Raw genomic sequence first — 13,614 nt, forward strand, 5'->3', positions numbered from 1 at the left:
GAGGAAAACTGGGGAATTTGGGGTAGAAGTCGTGTAAGTCCCATATGGATATTGGGCCGTCTCTTACTTGAGGCGGCCAAGTTTTTAGGTAAGGGACAATATTTCTGTCTCTGAATCTCACAAGTATCAAGTCCCCAGCAACATCTTTGTGAAGGGAGCCCAACCATCCCACCCTTCTGACACTCCTTATTGCTCCGTATAAGTTACGAGGGAGTGGCCTGTTTTTGGACAGCCAGAATTTGGTTTTATTAAGTAAGTCAAATTGTCTCTCAGTTTTTCCAGGTGGGAGAGGAGGTACACCCGCAAGGATGCACACGTATGGGGCCGCTTCCGGTGGTAAGTGAATAGAATTGACTTTGTTGTGACCTGCTCCAGGTGCGGTCGTCTGGGGAAGGGAAGCTTTGGCGGGGTATTTAGCTATTTTTTGCCCTGATGCACTAGGGCCAGCAGGTTGTGTTTGACGCCTTTTATCCTGCGCAGGGGGTTTAGAGACTGGGTGAGTAGGAGGTGACCTATGTCACTGCATATATCAGCCCGCGGGTTTGATTTGATGGCTTTCTCTATTCTAGAGAGCCTATCCCCAAACATGTTAATTTTATCTAGCAGCGGTGCTATCATAGAGCATACCAATTGTTCGATAAGGGGTAGTATGTGGTGGGAGTGGGAGGAGGTGTTAGAGCCTCTGAATTCTCAACAATCGGAGGGATCATTGGGGAATTGGCGGAGGGTGTGTTTAAGCACAGTTTTTGAGTTTTGGGGTTGTTTCCACCTTGAATGGCACTGTTATGTTTCCATTTCACCGATGGGACCTGGGGGGGTTCGACACTTACGGTATTCGGGCTGCAGGTTTTGGTAACAAATATGGGGGCATCTAGAAGTGTAAGCTTGTCTGGTAGTGTACTAGCGTTTTAGGGCGGAGGGGGAGTTTCCAAAGAAGCATAGTTGGATTTACATAAAAGGTTTAACTCTTCTAACAGGGAGGGCATTTGCCCAAAACCCGCTACGCTAGCAGACTGGTCCCCCTTGGAGGTCATGGTAGATAAGGGATATAGGGAAGCGATATATGAACAGGACCACAGGTAGGGAGACGGAACGATTGGGGGGGGGGGGGGGTTTACCTTCTTGATGGTAAGCCTACAATGTGGCAGCCAAACGGGGTGGCCCGTCCCGTCCTTATCCGGCCTTTGAGGGCCGTAGAGGGCCTGCCCTTTGCCCGGGCTTAGTCCCGCGCGCGTCCCGCGTCGCGGGAATAGGACCGAGATTAAATCTCTGGAGGCAGGGGGGCGGGAACGCCGAGGGAAGAGGCAGCAGCTGTGAAGCACCGAGCCTGCTGGTCCTCGCAGTCCCTCGGCGTGTAGTACACTTCGTCTCCTTTCCCCTCAAGGCAGCCAGCAGAGTTCAGAAAGCGCTTACAGAGCGCAGGGATCCCACGTCGTTCTCCCCAGTAGCAGCTCAGCGTGAGCGGCTCCCGCGGAGCGGGGGCCGCGAAAAGTATTTGAATTGTCCAGGTGGGGGGGCGGGAATGCCGAGGGAAGAGGCAGCAGCTGTGAAGCACCGAGCCTGCTGGTCCTCGCAGTCCCTCGGCGTGTAGTACACTTGGTCTCCTTTCCCCTCAAGGCAGCCCGCAGAGTTCAGAAAGCGCTTACAGAGCGCAGGGATCCCACGTCGTTCTCCCCAGTAGCAGCCCAGCGTGAGCGGCAAGTTTATAATCAAAATAAAGCCAGAGTAATTACTTTGAAAAAGGAATAATTACTTAACAGCATAAAGCTCTCAAACAGTAAAAAGATTTTTTTTAAAATCCCATTAATGTCATAAATTTGCCAACCAAAAGCACTATTATTTTTTTCAATCCTGAGTAGTAAAAGGAAAGACATGGCGTGGCAGTTCGTGCTGGACTGTTCCCATGAGGCACAGGGTCAGACTGATTTGCATATGGCCATGTCTGAACTGAGGTGGCGGAGTGAGCTAAAGAATGGTGATGGATTAAATCCAGATCAGTTGACTGGGGGTGAGGGTTTGATTTGCTCAAACGCTCCGTCCATCATCCCCTTTTGTATTGCTTCGTAAAAGTCGCAGTCAATTCACAAACCACTGTTCATAAAATATTCAGAACTTGACCCTTATGCACAGTGGGCCAACGTTATTCTACAGATTTTCTATAGTTGACCAGAGTGCTGTAATAATTCGCAAAGGCATTTGGAGAAGGCTCTGGAGTATCTTGCAGGCTAGAACTTCACCACTACTCATGGGAAAAGATAAAGGTCTTTAGCAGTTTCCTGAAGTGGAGGTAATTAGGTTCAAGACGAACGAAATCGGGGAGTCGATTCCAGTGTTGCTGCATGGAGCGTGAATCTACGGCCACCCATACGTGCGCGACGGATCCTGGGGACTGTCAGAAACTTTTTATTATTATTGGATCTTAATGTCCGGGAGACCTGATATAATTGAATCATCGGTAGGATTGTTGCCGGTAATGGATTTGTGCACAGTACACATGGCCTTAAACCAAATTCTTTGTTGCACCGGAAGCCAGTGTAACTGACAGAATGCTGGCATAGCTGAGGTGCGCCTCAGGACATTCAATTGAAGTTGAGCAGCACAGTTCTGGACAACTTGTAAGATCTTGATAGTCCCCTGTGGAGCACCCAGGTAGATCGCATTGGAATAATCAAGACGCGATACAATAAGGGCTTGCACCAACAGACGTCTAGCGTCAAAGGGGAGGAGATGCAAGATCTTCCTCATCAGTCTGATCAGACCATAGCAAGTGGCAGCCACTTTGCGCGATTGTACAGAGAAAGTAAGATTAGAGTCCAACAATACACCCAGACTCTTAATTTGTTTCTTTGGTAAAGAGGGGGGGGGCTAGACAACTTGGCCACCAAGGATCTAGGTTGGGAGGAGCAGCATGTCCTAGTATCATGACCTCAGTCTTAGAGCCATTAAGTTTGAGAAAGGAAGAATCCATCCACTCAAATACGTTTATCAGGCAGGAAGTCAAGTTCTTATCATTCATATCATGTTGGCTGAGGGACACCACCAGCTGGGTATCGTCGGCGTAAGTGACCAGCTGCACCCCCCAAGGAAGAAACAATGTCCGCAAGGGGCCGCATGTAGCTGTTGAACATGGTGGGGCTTAAAGCAAATCCCTGGGGAGGGGATGGGGGGGGGGGCTGTTTTGAGAGAGCCTCCTCTTCAAAGACCTTAAATGATCTATCGGAGAGGAATGACTGCAACCACTTAAGGGCAGGTTTCAAGGGGAGAAAACTTTTTCCCCCTAAGCGCAACCACATTTCCTTTGTGGAAGACAAGCTGCTATGAAAACAGGCATTGACAAAGCCAATAGGTTTCAATTATGCAAAATCGTTTGGCTTTGTCAATGTTATTTTCATGTTGCACAGCAGTGCGACCTACTGTGTAACATGTCTTAAAGAAAAAGAAGAAGAATAGCACTATGAAATTACCCCGTCATAGTGTTTTTTAAATTTACTTTAAGCCATGTTGCACAGCAGCCCGTGCTGCAGTGCAATATGTAAAAAAAACAACGGGTGACAAGAGGGAGGATGGAAAAAAAGCTCCACTGCCACCACAGGATCTGCGTGGCCGATGCTGCTATAGCGAGGTGCCATTAAAGTTGGTTTTCCTTTCCAACAGAATAGATATTTCATCATGGAAGTGTATAGTCTGTAAAAGGTCTCATTTCTACCCACAGAGACTAAAACACACAATATGCACTTTTGTATTGTTTTCAACAAAAATTAAGCTGTGCATTTCATATACGTATGTTCAGGTGTGTAGCTTTTATTGGTGCAGCAGGCACAGTCATGCTGTGGCCCAGGGATGAGAGATCCATGAATCCAAATACATCACTCTATGTTATTACACATCCATTGGCAGTTTCTGCCAAAATTGATGCTCCTGGCATGCTGCATGCGTTCCCCAATAAGTGAGAGGGAGAGCCAATGCCTAAGTGAGAGACTGAGCCCCAGAGATAGTAATTTATAAAGTGGTGTGACGTACTTCAAGAGAAAAGCACATGATCTGCCAGAGAACTTTGTGGATGATCTTTACAGACACATTTACAGCTAGAGTCCACATCGAACTTTTATACTCTGTTTCACATAGTGAATATTTCATTTGAGTGTAGGCCTGTGTGTGTTCACATGCCGCTTGTATGATGCACCTATGAATACTCTATGGACCGTGTTTGTATGAACTTAATAGTTATATGTACATTGAGCGCTCTGGGAGCACTTCCTGAGAAGGAGCCCAGTTCAATGGGACTAAGTTAAATTTACCTAGGTCTCAAGTGATGCTTGAAATCGCATGCTTTTCTTTCTCGACAAGTAATCCAGCCTCTTCTGCTTCTTGTCTGGAGCCTGCGCTTGGCCTCTACGGCACACCCTAAAGCATGAGCGCCCAGCTACAAGGCTTATTGGAAACTGAGCACCCCATCAGTCAGCCCCATAGGCTAAGCTATCCTGCATTCCCAATCTTTTGGCTGCCTGAACTTAAATAAAAACAAGATAGACATGCGAGTTTGCGTTTCATGGCGCTCACTGGATGACAGAATGACACAAATGATGTGACACTCATGGTGGCACAGTACGGTAGAGTGCAAATCCTTGTTGGAGGAGGGTCCCTTGGTTTCAATAGCCACTACGCATGAAAAAGTGACAGTCCGAGCGTATTACATTCACATTATTTGCGCCTCAATTCAATTCAATTCAATTCAATAAAGCTTTATTTCGATATAAACTATAATATCATAAAAGCATACATTTGTTAAAAAACATATATGGCAAAAAAAACAAATATAAGTCACAAGAAGCCAGTACATTACCATTTTAAAAAGATAGGGGAAATATAGGAAAATCACTTATACATATATATATATATATACAAACAGAATTAAAAAAAAATTGTCCTTAAAATCTTATACATTTTAAAAATTTCTAAAATTCATATGAACAATTAATATGTTACATCAAATTCCTAAATTTTACCAAAAGTTTCAGAAATTTAGCTAGAGTGTAGATCACTTCCAAGGTTTCCATCCGTTGTAGTCTAGAAAAAGCATTTCTACATGATCGGAGACCTCACTCCTTAAGAATTGGTTTAAGTAGGATCTTTCTTGGAACCTGATAAAACTTGCAAAATAAAGTGCAATGCAGATTGGATTGAGGGGCGAGATCGTCACAGGGACAAGGCGACATTTCTCTCGACCAATCATTACAGTTTGGGAAAGTAATTAGACAAAAAAAAGAACCCAATCTGAACCTTGAGAGGAGCATTCTGGCATAGCAATTAGTGTCACTAACAAGGTACAATTGCAGACCCTGTTCCGTTGTAATTTGTTGATAGGCTAGCACTGATTTTTTCAATTTTTCAGTGGACCATCTTTTGTTCACTAGATGGTACATAGCCGATTTACGTAACACTTTCCTTGATATTGTTTCCATACTAGATGGATTTTTTTAAAACTCAGGGTGGCCAATATCGGTCAACATTTTTTCCACAGCACACAGCCATTTATTTCGCTTTACACCATCGAGTTGTAGGCAGTCAGATATTATATTACGATTAAAGACGGTCTCTGGGGTTAGACATAACTTATGCCATAACAGAATGGGCTCAGTCATTATGATATCGGAGATATAGGGGAGACCCAGCACTATGTGTATAAAATAGCTAGATGTTGATTTAGGGACCCCCAGGAGGTATCTGAGGAAGCAATTTTCAGTTTGTTGAATGGAAGTTGAAGAATCAATCCCCCAGATACCAGAGCCATAGGTGGCCGTGGCAACACATTTTGCCTTGTATATAACGATCAACTCCTTAACGGGTCTACCCCCAATTTTAATCGCAAAGTTCTGCAGCGCTCCAATCGCTTTGGAAAATGCTAATCTTCTGGCTTTAATTGCAGTGTGCCAGGAGCATTTCCTGTAAAAAGAGATCCCAAGATAGGGAAATTGATCTATAGTCTCTATCTTTCTGCCTTCTATAAAAATGGGACAGGGTATTTTCTTTGTTCCTTGTCGACAAGACATGGAAAAGGTTTTTGAAATATTAACCTTAAGTCCCTTTTCCCTCATAAAAAGTGTGAACTTTGAGACAGCCCTTTGTAGGCCCAGGCTGGTTTGGGACATATTCACGGCATCGTCCGCATATAATAGGATGGGGACGGGGTGGCCCTGGGCTAAGGGGTAATCATATTGAAAACTCTTGAGGTGGTCGCCAATCGCATTTATATAGAGGGAGAAGAGTAGGGGGGCTAAGATGCACCCCTGTCTCACCCCCATCTTGATGGAAAATCTTGATGAGCACTCCCCTCGTTGACCAAATCGCACCCTTGCTCCTGCATCCTTATATATTTCTGTGATGAAATTAAGGATTGAAAGATCCAGGCCAAGGTCCTCTAGCGTGGACCATAACTGATTGTGATCAACACAATCAAAAGCTGAGCTCAAGTCAATAAAAGTTATAAAAAGGTTCCCTTTTTTGGCTTCGATGTATTTAGAAATTAAAAAATATAAATTTAGACTCTGCTCAACCGTCCCCATGCCTTGTCGGAATCCATATTGGAAGATCGATAGGATGTTGGCTTCCTCGATCCATTGTTGTACAAGTTTTAAAATAATACGGCCAGCTACCTTCATTAAGGCATCAATAAGAGAAATTGGGGGGTAGCAGGATGGATCGTGCCTGTCCCCCTTTTTAAATATAGGGACTACTATTGCTTCTGACCACATTGGTATTAGTCCATGGATATTAGCACAATTCATCACAATGGTTAGTAAAGGGGCCCAGAGATCAATTCCAGCTTTGAAGACATCAATTGGTATTGCATCCGGGCCCAGTGCCTTGCCAGATGGACTTTCTCTTATGGCCAGACTAACCTCCTCGCAAGTAAAAACGATATCCAACGGGAGGTTTCCCAAAGAAGATCCAATGTTATTGAAAGGTGTAATATAACCCGGAGGAGATGAATAAGAGGGGTCAGAGTTACTATACAGATTTTGAAAATGGGCCACCCAAGTATCCCCATTTATTGCTATATCTAACATCTCGGGTTGTTTTCCTCGTGCAAAAGGAGCGTTTACAGCCTTCCAAAAAGCAGTTGGATCTTTATTTTTAGAAGAAAGAATTAAGGCTTGCCAAGCCTCGTGTTTCAAGGTTTTCTCCCTACTCTTAATCGCACCGCGATATTGGTGTCTGGCCTGACGAATCTCCATTGGGGATCTAGGGATGGCATGTAAGGCCTTTTTTAGGGATTTTAGTGCAGAAGTACAATTCTTATCAAACCAGCCTCTGGGTTTATTAGGTACTGGTTTAAACTGACGAGAAAGTAAAAGTTTTAATGACTCTTGTATCTTTGAAAAAGAATCCAAGATTTTTAAAGATCTTCTAGGGGAGATAGACAAATGTCAATCTCTACCTTTCTTGTAGAAAATAAAGTGTCAAGTAAAACCTCAGGAACCACCTTATCCCATTTGAGAGTGTAACCGTTGGTGCATCCAACAGAGATAGGTTGTTGATAGATGATACTTTTTTCCTTAGTTGCCTGCTTCACTAAATGCTTATTTATATTAAATACTATTGCATAATGATCACCATAAATATCATCCAACGTTTTCCATGATGAGAGTAAATAAGCATGTGATTTAGAAAACAAGGTGAAATCAATCACGGTGTTTGAACCTCTTCCATGGAAAGTTGGGTGGAAAGGCACTGATGGTGAGCATAAGTTGTTTACATAATCCAAGTTAAAATAAAAAAGGAAATTATTTAAAATATCCCCTGTTTTGGAATGGGTAAAATGGTTCAGGGGGTCATCCATGGAAAATTCAAAACCACAAATTCCCTTTGGACCATACTGGCAAATATTACAATTGAAATCACCCAGCCAGGCGAGCACACACTCCCTGCCTATAGATTCTTTTAGTGTGACAATTGTGTGACTTAATTCATTTAAAATTTGTTTCAAAGCTGCTGACGCCAGATTGTTGTAGAAATTTACTAAGATGAGGTTAAGAGAACTACCCCACCCAATCACAACAATCTGATAAAATTCCATAGGAATGTGTTTCAACACAGGTAATCCACTAGCAATACTAATGTAGATGCATAAACCACCCCTGTTTCTTTCCTGGTTGCTTGCTAAAGCTGGCACATGGAAAGTCTGATACCCTAGGAGGTGAACTGGATTTAATGCCCATGTTTCCTGGAAGCATAGAATGGAATAACTGTTCACCAAGTCCAACCATGATTGGGTACCAATTTCTGTTGCAAGACCTGTCACATTCCAATTAAGGACCAAATTAGGGGAATAAACAGGTATAAGTGCGTTGTAGAACATGATTTAGGAGAGGATGCCAATCATAAATATCATAGATCCCAACATTTCCCCCCAAATTGACTTCCAGTTGTTTTTCAGGCGGGCTAGGAAATTTTCCTGGGTTAAGATTAGCAGAGGTAGGCAAAATAGCAATACTATTGGGTGACAGATTACCCCCAGCAATACAATCATTCTTCTCCTCTTGAGGAGATAAACAAAACATCATGTCTTGCAATATCGTTGGATTCAAGGACGCTGTACCAATCCCTAGACTCACGTTCAGATCTAGTTTTGATACACAATGATCCCCCCTCGTGTCTTGCAGTGGCTCAGACTATCTGCTCGTAGGAATAGGAGTAACAATAAAGAGTTCATCTGGTGTATTACAATTGTTCGTGCACTCTCGAGTGTTTCCTACGTGAGAAACAGGTGAAATGAGTCATTCATTTACATCTAAGCCAGAGAGGGGTTCGAATAGGTTGTGTAGTGGGATATTCCAGTACTCATTTGGATTTGTGGGATGATGACTATTACCAAACGGAAGAAAGAACCTATTTGGGCGTTGAGGTGGAAAAAAAAGGGGGAAGATTGTTTGTATACTGTCTTGGGCAGTAGAGTGCGAGATACGATAGGGAAAATGTAGAGAATCAAAGCGACCCAATGTTGATGGGTAAGTAGGAGGCATCATCAGAGCTTCAGGGTAAAAATAGCTCAGATTGCGAGTTGATGCTCTACCCTCACTTCTCCCTGGGAACCAATCACTGATGTACGTGACTACTCTATGATCCCTAAAATTTACTATCACCACATCCCCCTCAATATCTTTAGGGCGAAGACCCACCCAATTGCACCGTCTTACAGATACTATGTCCCCATTTAGGTGTAATGGGAGAGGTCTGTTGTTTCGCAGCCAGTAAATAACTCTATTTTTAAGGCTTGTATTGGATTCTATGTTTCCTACTGGCACGACCGGGACTCCAGTCAGAATAATAACGTAGTTAGATGATTCTGGTGGTAAATCTACGTTATTTCTGAAGTTAGATTTTACTATGTTCATTTTAGTTGCCTTCGTTAAAGGATCATTTCTGGTAGGAAGGGCTTTCGGGGGACCTGGTTTAACCTTCTCTTTGTGTGAATCCTGCATGACCACCAATTTAGAAGGGTTAGTGTGGAGAGGCGTATTTTTAGATATGGGGTTGTCCACTTGTGGCCTAGATGTTTTCTGTATTGGATGTTTAATTACTGAGCAGGTTTCCCTTGGGTTGGTTTGTTTTGGGGCTTCACTTAAATTGGAGGCTGCCAGAATACAATCCATTTTTCCCCCAACCTTTTGACTCTCTCTATGAGTGGCAGTAGGAAAGATTTTAGAAGGCATTCAATAGCCTCCATTGTCCCTTTAGCCGACAAGGCTTCTGGAAACTAAGTTCTTTTTGTTGGGGGCCCTATTAGTGCATCCTTCCCTAACTCCTTAGGTAACTTATTTGTTGAATCCACAGGTGGTAAAGATGTATTTAAAATGTTTTCCCCTTTTCTAACCCCTCCCTTTCTCCTTCTTTTTTTAGGTGGAGAACTATGTGCTCCCTGGGGCCTCTTAGATTGTGTCTTTTCTTTTGATACACTAACTGCTATCGGCGGTTGTGTCTCTGTAGATACTACTGCCTCTACTGGTAAGTTAGATACAGGAGATGAGGCATTTATGTTAGACTGAGAGACTGCGTCTAAGACTATAGGGGAGTTTAAATCTATTAAAGAGTTAGATGTAGTAGGTAGCCCATTAATAGTAATGTCATTAATTTTTTCAGTGATAGGTAATGGTGGTGACCTATCTTGAAAAAAATAATGGGATATTTGCAGTGCTAAATAGCTCTGCGTCTACATCTACTGGCGTATTATTGTATAATTGTGTAGTAGGTATATCCGTCTGGGCCAAAATTGGGGGCTTATTTTTTTAAAGTTCGATGGAAAAACGGCGCTCAGCATGTTTCTCAGCCAATGTAATCTCTCTGTCTATTTCTCTAGTAGCCCTAGCGAAATACTTATCTAAAGGCCCAAGTATAGAGACCCCTACAGTAGAGGGTAAGGAGTTTGGTACACATGCAGACATCCTGGGTCCTCAAATCGATATTGGTATGGGCAATATTCTAATATGGTCAAACCAAATAAGAGTTCGTAAAAAGCCCCGTGACTATGAAATTAACAAATAACAAAAAGTAAGGGTCAAGCAGAAAACAGCTTACTGTCACGTAGTCCTAACTGCAAGATAGGGTCCAGAACAAAAATGTTGAAGGGGGGCCCGGCCCAGCCTCCTGCAGCCCCTGACGGCCACAGACGGCCCGCCCTTTGCCCGGACTTCGCCCCGCGTCCCGCGAGGCGGGGATGTGTCCTGAATTTATGCGCCTCCTAGCGCGTTCCGTCCATGCGTGGCTTCCAGCCGCTTCGAATTGTGGGGATTGAAGTCCCACGGCGGCCGCACCAGGGATCTTAGCGGTGCAGCAGCGGGCGTCGGTGACACAGCGGGACAGCGGCTGCCAGGTAGGAATACTGCCAAAATTTATGTCGGACCTCCAGGAAAGCTCCACACTCAGCAGGGGATGTGTCCTGAATTTATGCGCCTCCTAGCGCGTTCCCTCTGTTCGCGGCTTCCGGCCGCTTCGAATTGTGGGGATTGAAGTCCCACTGAGCCCGCACAACACACGGCGGCCGCACCAGGGATCTTAGCGGTACAGCAGCGGGTGTCGGGGACAGCGGCTGCCAGGTAGGAATACTGCCAACATTTATGTCGGACCTCCAGGAAAGCTCCACGCCTCTATTTGAGCTGCTGGGTGCCCAGCGAATCTTGAGGAAAGCAAAGAATATGCTGCCCCAGCCTTTATATCATAGTTTTGGGGCACTGGGCAGCTTGCATGGGGTGGTTTCTACCTAGTTCAGATTTTAGCAACATAGCCCGTATTTAAATTATTTAAAATATTTTTAAAAAAATTAAAAAACAAAAACAACAACAAAAAAAACAAAAAAAAAAACAAAAACAAAATCGACAAAAGCCGGTATTTTACCCCTTTGGAATATAAAATTAAAACAGTAACAGCAAGAAAAATTAACTGTTGTGCCTTGTCTTTCTTTGTCACTAAACTCATTATGGAGCAACATTCAAACCAGAATTCCATTAGAGCAAAATGAGTGGGAATGGGCCTATTCCAATAGGTAGGAGGGTGAGCGGGTGAGCAGAGGAGTGGGTTTTAAAAACAACTAAGAGTGGGAGGAGGAGGGCAGGGCGAAGGAGAGCGCCAAAAAGGTAAAAAAAAACGAACAATAAAATACATTTACAAAAAAGAAGTATCTGCCGGAGGAGCCTTCAGTGGAGGGACACAGGCCGACGGAAGCAGTCCTTGGTCTAGGCTTCATGACAAGAGAAAGACTTGACGCCCAGGAGAAGACGGGGCGAGGAGGAGTTCTGACCAATAGGAAGTGATCAAACGAGACCCATTGGGAAACTAGCCAATGGTAAGTAAAGTTACATGAGAGCCACGTGAGAGGGAGTCAATGGGTAAGCAAAGTGGCGTATGAGCGATTCATTGGTAAATAAAGGCATGTAATGAGTGGGCTCCAAGCCCGTTTTAATATTTTTTTTAACTTTTTTTGTTTTACTACAAGAGATTTTGTAAGCACAGTGCAGGGGAAACCTCAAAGTTTCTTTCATTAAAGCCATTCATACAAATGGCTTTCTGCAGACTTTTGCAGCCCACCAATTGGTGCATAGGTCGATTTGCAAAATGCCACACTAGTCGCAAATTGTGACCAGAGTATTAATACATCTGGCCCTTAGAGAGAATAATACCCATTTCATGGGTATTGTATAGTAAAACACGTTCACCTGATAGATGCGGCCAAGTCTGTAGGCTCATCCTGTATCGGTTTGATTTCTGTGTTTGCTCACCCCAGCGGTACTCCAATACATGAACATGCTTCTGAAAATTTACCATGAAAGAAGCTTAATGATCAGTTGTAATCCCGGTGTAGTTGATGTCAATCTTTTAATCTGCACCCATGTGGCTCTCAGACACAGTTAACCAAGACTAAAGCATACAGACCAGCTTATAATAATGCCTCAGTAGCTGATACCCATCTTGTATTCTGGTGCTGGCCTACTGCATCTGGACTAGGTCAAACTGTGATTTTTTTTTATTCGCCATTTTTTTTTTTATTTGCAAACACGCGAGTACAGAAACAAAGCAGTTGGAAAAGCTTACCAGAATTATCTGACCGACTAACGCCACCCAGAGAAAAAATGATGTTATCATTCTGAAATGCGTTATTTCACATTCGGGAAAGAGGCAATGCAGTGCAATCAGTTCCCTGCTTTCCAAGCAGAATTTTGAAAAGTCAATCAAGAGTTATTTCAGGTAAATCATACCAGTTCACATCAAAGTATCAGAAGTACTGGCATAGATGAGTCAAGGGTCTTTGAGCTCCACAACTTTCAGTGAGCAGAGAAGCAAATCGAATGCAAATACAGTTTGTCTGGCATGTTTGATGTAAAAATCTTATCTGAAGCAAAGGATGAAATTTTGTAGCATACCCGAGCGCAAAATACATATATTTGCAACCTTAAACAGTCTCAGAATCGACAAAAACAATTGTATGTTAATGAGTTAGCTGGTTTCCAAAAAGGATTACATTTTATATATTTATAGTGGGGTGTACTTTTCGATGTAATCGTATACATTGTATTTTAACATGAGGAAATCTATGAACATAAATTATTTCGTTTCAAACTAAAATGCTCAAATTACAGAATAATCCCATAAATTGACACGATCACGTGCACACAGTGACATCACTCCCTTCTAGCCAATGAAAAAGGAAACTTGACAATAACACATGCTTGCGTGATCACAGTGGATGATTTGAGTAAATAACAAATTATTTTTTAATATGAGAAGATTTAAGCATCCTTACTCAGGTGCCATTATAAAAAATACCTAGTTTATGGAAGAAAAGATTGTAAAAAGTATCGAATACAAGTAAAGTACACCATTAGAGTAGATCGAGCAGGCTCTACATGCTACAGGGCAGTGACGATATCAAGTTATCATTCATTCAGTAGTAAGTGGCACTTTGTAATACATCGGTGTCCAAATATTAGCGGTCGGTGCACTGAGAGGTCCCACACTAACCTGACCAAGTCCTGGCATACCTCCGCCGAGTCTTAAAAGTCTGTCCATATTCCTAGAAAACAAAGAAAACAGAAAACCTTTAACCTCAGAAATGTTTGCTGT

General features: G+C 43.1%; 1 protein-coding gene across 1 annotated transcript in view; it reads right to left on the bottom strand.

Annotated features, from left to right (window-relative positions):
• PSMD14 (proteasome 26S subunit, non-ATPase 14) overlaps positions 1–13,614 on the bottom strand; it is a 532,244-nt gene that overhangs the window by 430,440 nt on the left and 88,190 nt on the right. Inside the window, exon 2 of the mRNA XM_086956618.1 lies at positions 13,513–13,564. Coding sequence (XP_086812744.1) covers positions 13,513–13,560 — 48 coding nt within the window. The 5' untranslated portion in view covers positions 13,561–13,564. The remainder of the gene's footprint in view (positions 1–13,512; positions 13,565–13,614) is intronic.

This window comes from Lissotriton vulgaris, chromosome 2_1, assembly GCF_964263255.1.
Source record: "Lissotriton vulgaris chromosome 2_1, aLisVul1.2, whole genome shotgun sequence".
Classification (NCBI taxonomy): Eukaryota; Metazoa; Chordata; class Amphibia; order Caudata; family Salamandridae; genus Lissotriton; species Lissotriton vulgaris.